Here is a 17,208-nt window from a genome sequence, read left to right on the forward strand (position 1 = left end):
TACCTCATGTGTGAACCAATGCAGTAACCATCAGTAGACTATTCATAATACCAGACAAAAATAAATCCATACATACTGTAATTTACATCAAGCTTTATGACATACAATGAGAAAAGTTTGGCATTTGTATTGGTAGTTAAAAGTTTTACAGTCTAGTTATCTGAATTCAGGCACCCAAAAGGAAAGTTTTTATGCTGGATTTATACCAGAATACAACAGTAAACTTGAGGACTAATGAAATACAGTACCAGTTTTCCATTTCCAAACGCATCAACTAATGAAATAATTAAAACAAAAACTAGTAATTAGCAGCCAACACAGTTTTACAAGAGGTAGATAATGCCTAGCAAAATCTTTTTGAGGAAGTGACATCCTAATTAGACATGAAATACCCTATAACATGGTGTACCTAGGCTTCCAAAAAGCTCTTGACAAAGTTTCATACAAAAAGGCTGCTAATCATGTTTAAAGTGTCAGGGATACAAGGTAGAATTTGGGAATGGATAAGAAATTGGTTGTAGGAAGGATACAGCAGGTGTTTGTTGGGGAAATGATGTTGGGGTGGGACCAAGTGCTGAGTGAAATTCAGAGGGATCCATGGAGGGATGTGTACATTTTTTTTCACTTACATAAACAATTTAGATTCTGAAGCTTATTGCAATCAAATTTGCAGGTAATATCATGCTTGCGGGTGGTGCTATTGCATCTAAGGAGCTAACCAGAGACTTACAAATTGAAATAGATAAAATGTGAGAACAGATCAGTGGCAGATGAAATATAATATGAACAGGTGTAAAGTATTCCATATAGCAAGCAAAAATGTGACATAACCACTCTATTATGTTGAAATAGCCAAGGGCTAAAGTTGAAAGAGATATATTGATCTTAACATGTCAAATACCGCAAAAAAGTAATCAACAAATGCTGAATTATATCACCGAAACAGCACAGCACAAATTAGAGGAAGTGATTCCTAAACTGTACAGTGCTCTGCCATTTTGTCAAATTCTGGTCAATAAAATACAAGGGAGAAATTCAATCTCTGCAGGTAATGTGGCAAGGCAAAAACCTTGAAATCATTTAAGAAACAAGATGTTGCAAAGTCAAAAACAGGTACTTTCTAGATCCGTGAATTAGGATGAGCTGAATGGCACTCCTCATCTATACCCATCTTGTGAATTCCAGTTGCTTATATTGAGACTTGTAAAACTACCAGATTTCTACTGGTTATGATCTCCACAGTGAATGAGAATTAGATTGCAGAACCTCTCACATACAAAATCAAAGCAGAAATGCTGCAGATGCACAGCAGGGTCAATCAGCAACTTTGAGGTGGGTAGAAGTCCCACTAACACCAAAGATGTCCCAAAATCTACAGAAGCAAAATATCTAGGCTTACATTTCACATTCATACCTGTATGATGAAAGGATGTCCAGTGGAGGTGGCTTATCACTCCGAGAATACATTTCCAGCACTGGATTTGGAGTTGAACTCTTTGAAACAACCTTTTGGTCTTGTATTGTAGAACTCTTGAAAGCTTTCCTCATGTTAATGTCCTGTAAAGAAACTACACAACAACAGTTCATATGAAAGCCTTTATCACATTGGTAGGCACTAATAGAACATAGAACAGTACAGCACAGTACAGACCCTTCGGCCCACGATGTTGTGCCGACCCTTTAACCTACTCTAAGATCAAACTACCTACATACCCTTCATTCTAATAAAAAAGGAGGTAGAGAGAAAATAGGAAATTATAGACCGGTTAGCCTGACATCAGTAGTGGTATCAGTAGTGTAATCTACCAAGATTACAACTAGTGGAGTACACTAATTACTGGCATGTTAAAAAACCTCAGTTTTCAAATACATATTTTACTTTAATTTTCATACATCTGTAAAACTTTAAAATTTATTGATTATAAGGAATCTGACTTAAAATTAAGACTTTTCAGTTCATACTCTGACTTTTGCCTTTATTCCCCCAATATGTATGCTCACAGCAGAGGAAAGTCTCCATAAAAAGATCAAGGGGGCTAAATTGGATAGTCCCTGAAAAAGGGTGCAGGGATCACAATACGCAATTAATCCACTCCCTTTGCTTGCATACCACCTGCTTCATGCTGCCTGCTTATTTGAATGATCTCAGCAACAAGCCAGCGCTATGGTGTTCGTTGGCTGGACACATCAGTGGTGGGGGGTTGGGGGGGAGATTGGAAATACCATGAGTGGCTTGTACCACTTAAGGTTAGCCTGACCTCTTAAAAGGGGCGGTGCATTGTGGCTGGAGCAGGTGCTTGTTGAAGAGAATCTGACCTGGGAAAGAGGAATGACATAACAGGGGAGACAGCGAGCTCCAAGGTTTTCAGGTGCTGGAAAATGGCCTGGATGCAAGAACGTTCCAACAAATCGGCACGCCAGACAGTGGCAGGAAATTCTGGGCCCGTCCACCTCCAAAGCAGATTACAAATTCAGCCCCTTGTGGCTGTCTAAATGGCAGAGATACTAAACAAATATTTTCTGCCTGTCTGCACAGTAGAAAATGCAAAAAAATGCCAGAAATAGTAGGGAACCGAGGGTCTAATGAGAGTAAGGAACTTAAAGTGATCAATATTAGTAAAGAAAAAGTAATGAAGAAATTAATGGGACTAAAAGCCAACAAATCCCCTCAACCTGACCATCTATATCCTAGGGTTCTAAAACAGGCGAAAGCAAAATACTGCGGATGCTGGAAATCTGAAACAAAAACAAGAAATGCTGGAATCACTCAGCAGGTCTGGCAGCATCTGTGGAAAGAGAAGCAGAGTTAACGTTTCGGGTCAGTTCCGAAGAAGGGTCACTGACCCGAAACGTTAACTCTGCTTCTCTTTCCACAGATGCTGCCAGACCTGCTGAGTGATTCCAGCATTTCTTGTTTTTGTTTCTAAAAGAGGTGGCTGCAGAGATAGTGGAGGCACTGGTTGTGATCTTCCAAAATTCTGGAACGATCCCATTGGTTTTGGAGGCTGCAAATGTAATATCTCTATTCAAGAAAGAAAACAGGGACCTACAGGCCAGTTAGCCTGATGTCAGTCATCAGGGAAAAGCTAGAATCCATTATTAAGGAAGTATTAACGGGCAACATACCCTCTAATTTTTTCTTATAGTGCGTAGCCAATTTGCATGAGCCCTTTAATTTTTTTTTTTTAAAACACAGCCATGCAGACACAGTAAACTGTAAGGGCCAACTTGTGCGTGGTCTGAGTGGGAACTTCTGTGCAGCCGTGTAGCTTAAAGGGAACACTGGGTAACAGGGCATTTATTAAATCATAATTTGAGAGAATCAACATGGTTTTATGAAAAGGAAAAAGTGTTTGACAAATGTACTAGAGCTTTTTGAGGATATAATTAGCAGGGTAGATAAAGGGAAACTAATGGATATAGTATATTTGGATTTTCAAAAGGCATTCGACCTGGTGCCACATAAAAGGTTATTACATGAGATAAGGGCTCATCGGGTTGGGGTAGTATATTAGAATGGATAGAGGATTGGTTAAAGGATAGAAAACACAGTAGGAATAAATGAGTCATTTTCAAGTTGGCAGGCTGTTATCGAGTGGGGTGCTGGATGAATCTGTTCTGGGGCTTCAACTGTTTACAATTAGTGACTTAGATAAAGGCATCAAGTGTAATGCATCCAAGTTTGCTGGTGATACAAAGCTAGGTGGCAAAGTAAGCTGTGAGGAGGATACAGAATCTGCAAAGGGATATTGATAGGATAAGTCAGTGGGCAAGAAGGTGGCAGATGGAGTATAATGCAGGGAAGTGTGAACGAATTCACTTTGGCAGGAAGAATAGAAAAACAGAATATTTTTTAAATGGTGAGGAACTATTAAATTAGAATGTTGGTGTTCAGAGGAATTTGTATGTACTTGTACACAAAACACAGAAAGTTTGCTTGCTGTACCTGCATGCTATTAGGAAGACAAATGGTATGTTGGTCTTTGTTGCAAGGGGATTGAAGTACAAGAGTAAGGAAGCATTGCTGCAACCTTACAGGGCTTTGGTGATGTCACACCTGGAGTACATCATTCAGTTTTGGTCTCTGTACCTAAGAAAGGATATACATGCCTTCAAGGGAGTACAACAAATGTTCACCAGATTGATTCCTGGGATGCGAGTTGCCCTATAAAGGAGAGGTTGAATCGAGTGAATCATTTCTCTCTGGAGTTTGGAAGAATAATAGATGACCTCACTGAAACATACAAGATTATGAGAGTGCTTGACAAGGTATGTGCTGGACAGGCTGTTTCCCCTAGCTAGACAGTCTATAACTAGAGGGCATAGTCTGAGAAAGAGGATGGCCATTTAAATTTGAGATGAGGAGCAATTTCTTCAATGGGAGGGTTGTGAATCTTAGGAATGCTCAACCCCAGTGGGCTCATTCATTGAGTATATTTAAGGCAGAGATTGATCAATTTTTGAACTCTTAGGGGGATCACGGGATTATAGAGATCCTGCCAGACAAAGATCAGCCATGATATTGAATGGACAAGCAGGCTGGAGGGGCATACTTCTGCTCCTATCTCTTATGTTGTTATAATACAAGAGAGGGATGATGAAGACACAGCACCATCATTAATAGAATCATAGAATGGTTACAGCACAGGAGGCCATTTGGCCCATCATGTCTGTGCCAGTTCTCTGGAAAAGCAATTCACCTAGTCCCACTCCCTCACCTTTTCCCCATAGCCCTGCAATTTTTTTCCCTTCAGCTATTTGTCCAATTTTCTCTTTTGAAATTCATGATTGAATCTGCCTCCACCACAGGCTCAGGAAATGCATTCCAGATTCTAATCACTTGCTGCGTAAAAAATGTTCTCATGTCGCCATTGCTTCTTTTGTCAATAGCCCTAAATCGATGACCTCTAGTTCTGGATCCTTCTGCCAATGAGTACAGTTTCTCTCTATCTATTCTGTTCAGACCCCTCATGATTTTGAGCACCTCTATCAAATCTCCTCTTAATTTTCTTTTCTCCAAGGAGAATAGTCTCAGCTTCTCCAATCTATCCAAGTAACTGAAGTTCCTCATCCCTGGAACCATTCCCGTGAATCTTTTCTGCACTCTCTCCAACGCATTCACATCCTTTCAAAAGCGTGATGCCCAAAGTGGACACAATACAACAATTGAGGCCGACTAGTGTTTTACACAGTTTTATCAAAACTTTCTTGCTTTTGTACTCTATGCCCCTACATATAAAGCCCAGGATCCTGTATCCTTTATGAACTTCTTTCTCAACCTGCCTTGCCACCTTCAATGATTAGTGCACATATACCCCCAGGTCTCTCTACTCCTGCAACCCTTTTAAAATTCTTCCTACCAAAATGAATCACTTCATATTTCATTGCATTAAATCCCATCTGTTACTTGTCCGCCCATTCCATCAGCCTCAAAGCTCATCACTATCGTCCTCCTCAGTTCACAAGACTTCCAAGTTGTGTGTCATCTGCAAATCTTGAAATTGTATCTTCTACACCCAAGTCTAGCTCCTTAATATATATCAGGAAAAGCAGGGATTCTAACAGTGACCCCTGGGGAACCCCACTGATTTCACACTTGCAGCTACCAGTTGAGATACTGAAACTGCAAGCATCTTAGAGGATGGATTAGAGGCAGGATCTGCAAGTGGTGAGACACTGGACACAAGAGGGCTGCAGCTCAGGCAAGTAACAACCATCTCCTTTGTGCTAGTTATGACTCCAACCAGTGCAGAGTTTTCCCCTCAATTCCCATCGACTTCAGTTTGGTTAGGACTCCTTGGTGCCAGACTCGGTCAAATGCTGCCTTGATATCCAGGGCAATCACTCTCGCTTCATCTAGAGTTCAGCTCGTTTGTACATGTTTGGACCAAGGCTGTAATGAGGTTAGGTGCCCAGCAGCCCAGGTGGAACCCAAACTGAGCAGCGAACAGGTTATTGCTGTTTATGTGGCGCTTGATAGCACTGTCGACGACACCTTCCATCACTTTGCTGATGATAGAGAGTAGACTGATGGGATGGTAATTGGCCGATTGGATAGGTCCTGCTTTTTGTGGATAGGACATACCTGGGCAATTTTCCACATTGTCCGGTAGATGCCAGTGTTGTAGTTGTCCTGCAACAGCTTGGCGAAGGGCGTGGCTAGTCCTGCAGCACAAGTCTTCAGTACTACAGCCGGGATGTTGCCAGGACCCATAGCCTTTGCAGCATCCAGTGCTTTCGATCATTTCTTGATATTACGTGGAGTGAACTGGATTGGCTGAAGACTGGCATCTGTGATGCCAGGGACCTCAGGAAGAGGCAGAGATGGATCATCCACTCAGCACTTCTGGCTGAAGATGGTTGTGAATGCTTCACCCTTTCCTTTTGCATTGATGTGCTGGGCTCCCCCATCATTGAGGATGGGGATATTTGTGGAGCCTCCTCTTCCTCCAGTTAGTTGTTTAATTGTCCACCACCATTCACGACTGAACGTGGCAGGACTGCAGAGCTCTGAACTGATCTGTTGGTTATGGGATTGCTTAGCTCTGTCTATTGCATGCTGCTTCTGCTGTTTGGTATGCAAGTCGTCCTGTGTTGTAGCTTCACCAGGTTGGCACCTCACTTTTAGGTATGCCTGTGCTGCTCCTGGCATTTTATTCCATGTGATATCAAGAAATGGCTGAGCGCACTGAATACAGCAAAGGTTGTAGGCCCCAACACCCCAGCTGTGGTGCTGAAGACATGCTCCTGATCTAGCTGCAACCCTAGCCAAGCTGTTCCAATACAGTTACAATACTGGCATCTACCAATAAAGTGGAAAATTGCCTAGGACAAATCTAATCTGGCCAATTACAGCCTCATCAGTCATAAACAAAGTGAAGGATGAGGTCGACAGTGCTATCAAGCTGCACCTACTCACCAATAACCTGCTTAACAACGCTCAGTTTGAGTTCCGCAGAGGCAAGAGTGACTGCCCTTGACATCAAGGCAGCATTTGACTGAGTGTGGCTTCAAGCAGCCCTAACACAACTGAAGTCTATGGGAACCAGGACGAAAATGCTTCAATGGCTGGACTCTTACCTAGCACAAAGGAAGATGGTTGCAGTTATTAGAGACCAATTATCTCAGCCCAAGGACATCGCTGCAGGAGTTCCTGAGGACATTGCCCGAGGACCAACCATCATCAGCTGCTTCATCAATGACCTTCCCTCCATCATAAGGTCACAAGTGGGGATGACCACCTGAGGGCGAATGACAGGGTAGATGCCAAGAGGCTGTTTTCCCTGGTCAGGGGGTCTTGAACTCGGGGCACAGTCTCAGGTTAAGGGGTCGATCATTCAGCACTGCGATGAGGAGGAATTTCTCAACTCAGAAGATTGAGAATCTTTGGAAGTCTCTATTCCAGAGGGCTATGAATGCCCAGTCCTTGAGAATATTCAAAGCTGAGACTGTTAGATCTTTGGACTTTAGGGGAAATCAAGGGATATGGACATCAACCAGGAAAGTGAAATTGAGGTCAAAGATTACGCAGGATCATATTGAAAGGTGGAGCAGGCTCGAGGGTTCGTATGGCCTAGTCCTGCTTCTATTTCTTATGCTCTTATGGTTTCACAGTGTTCAGTTCCACTCTCAATGCCTCAAATAATGAAGCAGTCCGTACCACATGAACCAAGACTTGGACAAGATTCAGGCTTAGGCGGATATGATAAGGAACTTTCATGCCACACAATTGCCAGGCAATGACCATCTCCAACAAGAGAGAGTCTAACCACCTTCCCTTGGCATTCAATGTCATTACCATGGCTGCATCCCTCACCATCAAAGCCTTGAGGGTCATCATTCATCAGAACTCAACTCGACCAGCCACATAAACACTGACTACAAGAGCAGGACAGAGGCCGACAATTCTGTGGTGAGTAACTCACGTCCTAACTCCCCAAAGTCCAACATCTACAGGGCACAAATGTGATGGAATACTCTCCACTTGCCTGGATGAGTTCAGCTCAAACAGCACTTAAGATGTTCAACACCATCCAGGACAAAGTAGCCCACTTGATTGGCACCCCATCTACCATCTTAAACATTCACTCCCTCCACCACCAGAGTAACACAGCTGCATTCTGCACCATCGACAAGATGCACTGCAGCAACATGCTAAGGCTTCTTCGACAGCACCTTCCAAATGCGCGACCTCAACCACCTAGAAGGACAAAGGCAGCAGGTGCATGGGAACACTGCCGTCGATAAGTTCTTCTTCGAGTTACACACCAGCCTGATTTGGAGATATATCGCTGTTCCTTCATTATTGCTGGGTCAAAATCCTGGAGCTCCCTACCTAATAGCAAGGTGGGTGTGCCAATACCACAGAGACTGCAGTGGTTCACCACCACCTTCTCAAGGGCAATTAGGGATGGGTAATAAATACTGGCCTCGCCAGCAACACCCACATTCAATGAATACATTTTTAAAAAGCATGATTTCATTTATTAATTTGGTTTGGAATATTTATTTTGTAATGACTTTTATTTTTGCATTGTGGTCAAGCGCATGCTGTGATCGTCAGTGATATAGGGGAAGTGTGGGTCTGTTGGTGAATGGGAGCTGGGGGGGCAGTTAACGTTTCTGGTATTGCACTCAGATGAGTTCTTCAAGAGCTCTCATTGAACTTCCTACCTCCATTATGGTTTTCCCTCACGTATAATAGTGTTTTGCCGCATACCCAAAACTCCTATTATTGAAATGGACTTTGTTTCCCAGTTTTTTGGAACAACTGCACATGCATGATCTTTCATCAGAGCAGTATTGCTTATCAGCTGGAACTCAAAAGTTTGGGCAGTTAACTCGCTAAATTCATGGGGTGAACAGAGAGTAGAGATACCATAGCCACTAATGGAGCCATATGGGATCCTCCACACTCACACAACACAGCAAAAAAGTTAATGAGGCAGTGCCACAATTTTGAACCTGAATCTGGGTGCAAGCAATCTCTGTGTTTTTCACTTCAGTGAGCATTGTTTGTGAGCATTTAAAGAAATATGGCATCAGGGATGACTTTTCCTAGGTTTTTGTTAGTATTTGTGCATTTTACTTTAAATAATGTTTGGTTTCTAAAATTGCAGAATAGGCCCATATATCAATGCCATTTAATAACTACTGCTGTGTTACTGCAGTTTAAAGGTTGAATAGGACAGCCAACAACAAAAACAATGGGGTAGAAATTAGAGCAAAATACTGCAAATGCTGGAACTCTGAAATGAAACAGAAAATACTGTAAATACTCAGCAGGTCTGGCAGCATCTGTGGAGAGAGAAGCAGAGTTAACGCTTCAAATTGATGATCTTGTGTGCGAAATGAAACATTAACCTGGTTTCTCTCTCCACAGATGCTGCCAGATCTGCTGAGTATTTGCAGCATTTTTGTTCTTATTACGGGGTAGAAAGTCTCGTGTGGTAACGCAAAATGGGTGGTATCGGATTGGCCGCCTATTATAGGCAGTGATTGATATTCAGTTCCATCTCACGTGCTGCAATAAATCATAATCAGATAGGTTTTGAGGACAGTCTTAAAACAGGAGGGGGTTTTTTTGTACCTGGGTACAGATTCAGTAACATCGACCTTACGATGGGATTAGGCCAAAAAACAACCTGCTGTGAAGGGTGGCAGTCATGTGACTACCAGAAACCAATTTCTACACTCCTAACGCAGCTATTACTCTATTGTCAGCTATCACTCTATAGTCAAGGCTGTGCACCTTCCTGCTCTGTCCATCCCTTATACTCTCTAAGTCCACATCTTTACACAAAGTAACAAAGTGAAAGGCAAGACAATTTCAGAGCTTTGAAACTCAGATCCTGTGCCAAAATGTCAGATGAGAGCAAAAGGAGAGCATGCAAGGCACACAAAAAGAAAAAGGGAGACATAGGAGTGATTTATCATCTCACTACCACCCTGACTACAGCAGTAGTGAGACAGTAGTGGAAAGAACATCTGGAAGATAGGGTTATGAAAACCCCACATGCCAAATGGAAAATATTAATTTCATTGAGTGGAACTTTGCCTGAGACCTTTATTGGAAAGTGTTACAAACAACTTTTTAAACAAAACGCTAGCAGCCAAGATGGCCACAGCAATTTGCACATGAATCCGCAACAGAGCAGACTTGAGACAAACATGATTGACTCAGCCTAGCCAGAACAATGCAGCGCTCTCTGATTCAATTACTTAAGATAACCTCATCAATGGGGTCGTCAAAAGCCATCGACACCCATTGACGCTGAAAGAGCCAACCCCCCACCCCCACCCCGCTACCTCCACCAAGGATGTATGGGCAGCCTGAGGGCAGAGCCTTGCATTTCAAAGAAAATTCCAGAAGAACCTTAAAAACACAAAGAGATGGTCATACCATGTGACTGCTTGTGCAACTCTGGGAGTTTGAGAGTTGTGACTAAGAAAGCAGACTGTAACTGGAAGCAAGGAAGATAACAGCTCTCTCTCCAGTAGAGATCCAGAGAAGCCTCAAGCTGCAGCTGGTGAAGCCAAGTCTACAGATCCTTACAACCAATGACTTGGATACAAGCAAGTCTGCAACAGTGCATGTAGCCAGTGAGGAGTTCAGGACTATAATTTCAACTAAAGACACTGAGACTACGATCTGATCAGTTCATTTGCAATTATATTAGAGGAACAGCAGCAGGTGCTCACTGAAGTGGTAAGTTAAATCACGCTGTTTAAAAAAGATAAATCCTATTGCAGTCAAACCAGAGAAGGGGCGAAAGGGGAGCCTGAGACCCCTTCCTCACCTGGTCGTAACAATATGAATTCCTTTGAATTTCCACGTGGTTATAGCTACTCCCAATATTAAAAAGACATAGGCAGGAGCTTCATTACTATTTTAAAAGGGGGGGGGTGGGGGGATGGAAGGGTTCAGTGCCATTTTTAGCCTCAGGAGCTAGTGGATGGGTAGTCTACATCATGTCAGTGGAATCCAACTGGGAACAAGACCTCAGGCAGACCTGCAAATGGGAGGACATGTAAAAGATAGTCATTCAAAAATCACTCTCAGACTCAAACTGTTCATTGCGAAGTATTACTTACAGAGGACTTTGCACAAAGGTAGGATCATAACTTGTTTTTAGTCTATTTCAGAACATGTAAAGCTACGTTGTTATTAAGTATCACATGTAGTTTAAAACATGAATAAATTTATACGAACATACACACGGACTAGGAGCAAGAGTCAGCCACTCAGCACCCCCCGGGTCTGCTCCGCCATTCAACAAGATCACGGCTTATCAGTTTGTAACCTCAACTCCACAATCCTGCCTACCCCCAATAACCTTTCACCCCCTTGCTTATCAAGAATCTATCTACCTCTGCCTTAAAAATATTTAATGACTCTGCTTCCACCGCCTTTTAAAGAAGTGTGTGCCAAAGACTCAGGACCCTCTGAGAAAAAATTTCTCCTCATCTCTGTTTTAAATGGGCAACCCCTTGTTTTTAAATACTGACTTCTATTCTAGATTCTCCCACGAGGGGAACATCCTTTCCACATCCACCCTGTCAAGACCCTTCAGGATCTTCTATGTTTCAATCAAGTCGCCTCTTACTCTTCTAAACTCCAGCGAATACAAGCCCAACCTGTCCAACCTTTCCTTACAAGACAACCCACCCATTCCAGGTATTAGTCCAGTAAACCTTCTCTGAACTGCTTCCACCGCATTTACATTTTTCTGTAAGTAAGGAGACCAATACTGTACACAGTACTCCAGATGTGGTCTCACCAATGCCCTGTATAACTGAAGCATAACCTCCCTACTTTTGTATTCAATTCCCCTCACAATAAATGATAACATTCTATTAGCTTTCCTTGCTGAACCTGCATATTAAACTTTTGGAATTCATGCACTGGGACACCCAGATCCCTCTGCATCTCAGAGCTTTCACCATTTAGATAATATGCTTCTTTTTTATTCTTCCTGCCAAAGTGGACAATTTCACATTTTCTCACATTATACTCCATTAGCCAGATCTTTGCCCACTCACTTAACCTTAACCTATCTATATCCCTTTGTAGCCTCCTTATGTCCTACTCATAGAAACATAGAAAATAGGAGCAGAAGTAGGCCATTCGGCCCTTTGGGCCTGCTCCGCCATTCAAAAAAGATCATGGCTGATCGTCTATTTCAGTACCCTGTTCCTGCTTTCTCCCCATATCACTTGATCCCTTTGGCATTAATATATCTATCTCTTTCTTGAATATATTTAATGACTTGGCCTCCACTGCCTTCCGCGGTAGAGAATTCCACAGGTTCACCACTCTGTTGGTGAAGAATTTTCTCCTCATCTCGGTTCTAAATGACATACCCCGTATCCTGAGACTGTGACCCCTGGTTCTGGACTCCTAAGCCATCGAGAACATCCTCCCTGCATCTAGCCTGTCTAGTCCTGTTAGAATTTTATAGGTTTTATGAGATCCCCTCTCATTCTTCTAAACTCTAGTGAATATAGGCCTAGTCGACCTAATCTCTCCCCATACGTTAATCCGGCCATCCCAGGAATCCGCCTAGTAAATTTACTTTGCACTCCCTCCAAGGCAAGAACATCCTTCCTCAGGTAAGAAGACCAAAACTGTACACAATACTCCAGATGTGGTCTGCAGTAAGACATCCTTGCTCCTGTACTCAAATCCTCTTGCAATGAAGGCCAACATACTATTCGACTTCCTAATAGCTTGCTGCACCTGAATGCTTGATTTCAGCGACTAGTGCACAAGGACACCCAGGTCTCGTTGCACCTCCCCCCTTCCCAATCTATCACCATTCAGATAATAATCTGCCTTTCTGTTTTTACAACCAAAGTGGATAACCTCACATTTATCCACCTTAAACTGCATCTGCTATGCATTTGCCCACTCACCCAACTTGTCCAAATTACATTGGAGCCTCTTTGCATCCTCCTCACAGCTCACTTCCACCACCCCCCCCCCCCCCCCAGCTTTGTGTCGTCTGCAAACTTGGAAATGTTACATTTAGTTTCCTCACCCAAGTCATTAATATATATTGTGACTAGCTGGGGCCCAAGCACTGATCCCTGCGGTACCCCACTAGTCACTACCTGCCACCCAGATAAAGACCCACTTATTCCTACTCTCTGTTTCCTGTCTGTCAACCAATTCTCAATCCATGCCAGTATATTACCCCTAATCCCATGTGCTTTAATTTTGCAAACTAACTTCTTATGTGGGACCTTATCAAAAGGCTTCTGAAAATCTAAATACACATCCACTGGTTCTCCCTCATCTATTCTACTAGTTACATCCTCAAAAAACTCCAGTAGATTTGTTAAGCATGAGTTCCCTTTCGTAAACCCATACTGATTTTGCCCAATCCCATTTATGCTTTCTAGGTGTACTGCTATCACATGCTTTATAATACTCTAGCATTTTCCCCACAACTGATGTAAGGCTAACTGGTCTGTAGTTCCTTGTTTTTTCTCTCCCTCCTTTTTTAAATAGTGGGGTTACATTTGCCACCCTCCAATCTGTAGGAGCTGCTCCAGAGTCTAGAATTTTGGAAGATGACCACCAATGCATCCACTATTTCCAGGGCCACTTACGTTAGTACTCTGGGATGTACATTATCAGGCCTTGGGGATTTGTCAGCCCTTAATCCCATTAATTTCCCTAGCACTTTTTTTTTTACTAATACTGATATCCTTCAGTTCCTCCCTCTCATTTCTGGGAGGTTATTTGTGTCCTCCTTTGTGAAGACAGAAACAAAATATGTGTTTAATTGTTCAGCCATTTCTTTGTTACCCATTACAATTTCCCCCATTTCTGGCTGTAAGGGACCTACATTTGTCTTCACTAATCTTTTTCTCTTCACATATTTATAGAAGCTTTTACAGTCAGTTTTTATGTTCCCCGCAAGTTTACTCATACCCTATTTTCCCCCGCTTAATCAACCTTTATGTCCTCCTTTGCTGAAAGCCTAAAGACATTGTGTCTCAATGCGCGCAGTATTTGCAATAGGGTAGCCGAATTAACTGTGCAAATAGATGTAAATGGATATGATATAGTTGCGATTACGGCGACATGGCCGCAGGGTGACCAAGGATGGGAACTGAACATCCAAGGGTATTCAATATTTAGGAAGGACGGGCAAAAAGGGAAAGGCAGTGGAGTAGCATTGCTAGTAGAAGAGGAAATCAATACAATAGTGAAGAAGGATATTAGCATATACATATATAAAGAGCAAGAGGGTAACCAGGGAAAGGGTTGGCCCACTCAAGGACAGAGATGGGAATCTATGCGTGGAGCCAGAGGAAATGGGTGAGGTGCTAAATGAGTACTTTGTATCAGTATTCACCAAGGAGAAAGACTTGGTGGATGATCAGCTAAGGGAAGGGAGTGTAGATAGTCTCAGTCATCTCATTATCAAAAAGGAGGTGGTGTTGGGTGTCTTGCAAAGTATTAAGATAGATAAGTCCCCAGGGCCTGATAGGATCTACCCGAGAATACTGAGGGAGGCAAGGGAAGAAATTGCTGGGGCCTTGACAGAAATCTTTGCATCCTCATTGGCTACAGGTGAGGTCCCAGAGGACTGGAGAATAGCCAATGTTGTGCCTTTGTTTAAGAAGGGTGGCAAGGATAATCCAGGAAATTATAGGCTGGTGAGCCTTACGTCAGTGGTAGGGAAACTATTAGAGAGGATTCTTCGGGACAGGATTTACTCCCATTTGGAAACAAACAAACTTATTAGCGAGAGACAGCATGGCATTGTGAAGGGGAGGTCGTGTCTTACTAATTTGAGGAAGTGACAAAGATGATTGATGAGGGAAGGGCGGTGGATGTTGTCTATGTGGACTTTAGTAAAGCCTTTGACAAGGTCCCGCATGGCAGACTGGTGCAAAAGGTGAAGTCACACGGGATCAGAGGTGAGCTGGCAAGATGGATACAGAACTGGCTCAGTCACAGAAGACAGAGGGTAGCAGTGGATGGGTGTTTTTCTGAATGGAGGGATGTGACTAGTGGTGTTCTGCAGGGATCAGTGCTTGGACCTTTGCTGTTTGTAGTATATATAAATGATTTGGAGGAAAATGTAGCTGGTCTGATTAGTAAGTTTGCGGACGACACAAAGGTTGGTGGAGTTGCGGATAATGATGAGGATTGTCAGAGAATACAGCAGGATATAGATCGGTTGGAGACTTGGGCGGAGAAATGGCAGATGGAGTTTAATTCGGACAAATGCGAGGTAATGCATTTTGGAAGGTCTAATGCAGGTGGGAGGTATACAGTAAATGACAGAACCCTTAGGAGTATTGACAGGCAGAGAGATCTGGGCGTACAGGTCCACAGGTCACTGAAAGTGGCAACGCAGGTGGATAAGGTAGTCAAGAAGGCATACGGCATGCTTGCCTTCATCGGTCGGGGCATCGAGTATAAAAATTGGAAAGTCATGTTGCAGCTGTACAGAACCTTAGTTAGGCCACACTTAGAATACTGCGTGCAATTCTGGTCGCCACACTACCAGAAGGACGTGGAGGCTTTGGAGAGGGTACAGAGGAGGTTTACCAGGATGTTGCCTGGTCTGAAGGGCATTAGCTATGAGGAGAGGTTGGAAAAACTCGGATTGTTTTCACTGTAACGACGGAGGTGGAGGGACGACATGATAGAGGTTTACAAAGTTATGAGCGGCATGGACAGAGTGGATAGTCAGAAGCTTTTTCCCAGGGTGGAAGAGTCAGTTACGAGGGGACATAGGTTTAAGTTGCGAGGGGCAAAGTTTAGAGGGGATGTGCGAGGCAAGTTTTTTTACACAGAGGGTGGTGAGTGCCTGGAACTTGCTGCCAGGGGAGGTGGTGGAAGTAGATACGATAACGACGTGTAAGAGACATCTTGACAAATATATGAATAGGAAGGGAATAGAGGGATATGGGCCCCGGAAGTGCAGAAGGTGTTAGTTTAGGCAGGCATCAAATCGGCACAGGCTTGGAGGGCCGAATGGCCTGTTCCTGTGCCGTACTGTTCTTTGTTCTTTGAATTCTAAACTGCTCCCGATCCTCAGGTTTGCTGCTTTTTCTGACAATTTTATATGCCTCCTCTTTGGATCTAATACTAGCCCTAATTTCTTTTGTAAGCCACGGTTGAGCCACCTTTCCAGTTATATTTTTGCGCCAGACAGGAATGAATAATTGTTGTAACTCATGCACACGTTCTTTAAATATTATCCATTATCTATTCACCATTAACCCTTTTAGTAAAGTTCCCCAATCTACCATAGCCAACTTGTGCCTCATACCTTGGTAGTTTATTTAGATTCAGGACCGTAGTTTCGGATTCAACTACTTCCCCCACCATCCTAATGAAGAATTCGATCATGTTATGGTTGCTCCACCCCAAGGGACCCCGCACAACAAGACTGTTAATTAATCCTTTCTCATTGCACAATGCCCAATCTAGGATAGCCTGTTCTCTGGTTGGTTCCTCAATGTATTGGTCTAAAAGACCGTCACACACACATTCCAGGAAATCATCTTCCACAGTATTGTAGCTAATTTGGTTTGACCAATCTATATGTAGATTAAAGTAACCCATGATTACAGTTGTACCCTTATTGCATGCATGTCTAAGTTTATGTTTATGTTTAGAGATACAGCACTGAAACAGGCCCTTCGGCCCACCGAGTCTGTGCCGACCATCAACCACCCATTTATACTAATCCTACACTAATTCCATATTCCTACCACATCCCCACCTGTTCCTATATTTCCCTACCACCTAACTATACTAGGGGCAATTTCTAATGGCCAATTTACCTATCAACCTGCAAGTCTTTGGCATGTGGGAGGAAACCGGAGCGCCCGGAGGAAACCCACGCAGACACAGGGAGAACTTGCAACCTCCACACAGGCAGTACCCAGAATCGAACCCGGGTCGCTGGAGCTGTGAGGCTGCGGTGCTAACCACTGCGCCTGTTTAATGCCATCCCTTACATCTCCACTACTGTTTGGGGGCCTACAGACAACCCCCACCAACTTTTTCTGCCCCTTGGTGTTTCTTAGCTCCACCCATACAGATTCCACATCATGATTTTCCGAGCCAATATCCTTCCTCACTATTGCATTGATTTCCTCCTTTACTAACAACACTACCCCTCCTCCTTTCCCTTTTTGCCTGTCCTTCTTAAATATTGAATACCCCTGGACGTT

The 17,208-nt window shown here is 43.2% G+C and overlaps 1 protein-coding gene across 4 annotated transcripts in view; it reads right to left on the minus strand.

Moving 5' to 3' along the window:
• The window catches only part of LOC137371283 (actin-binding protein WASF3-like), a 142,443-nt gene that overhangs the window by 47,326 nt on the left and 77,909 nt on the right, over positions 1–17,208 (minus strand). For all 4 annotated transcript variants that reach the window (XM_068033581.1, XM_068033582.1, XM_068033584.1 and 1 more), the window contains exon 5: positions 1,415–1,568. In XM_068033581.1, the coding sequence (XP_067889682.1) occupies positions 1,415–1,568 (154 nt within the window). The remainder of the gene's footprint in view (positions 1–1,414; positions 1,569–17,208) is intronic.

This window comes from Heterodontus francisci, chromosome 6, assembly GCF_036365525.1.
Source record: "Heterodontus francisci isolate sHetFra1 chromosome 6, sHetFra1.hap1, whole genome shotgun sequence".
NCBI lineage: Eukaryota > Metazoa > Chordata > Chondrichthyes > Heterodontiformes > Heterodontidae > Heterodontus > Heterodontus francisci.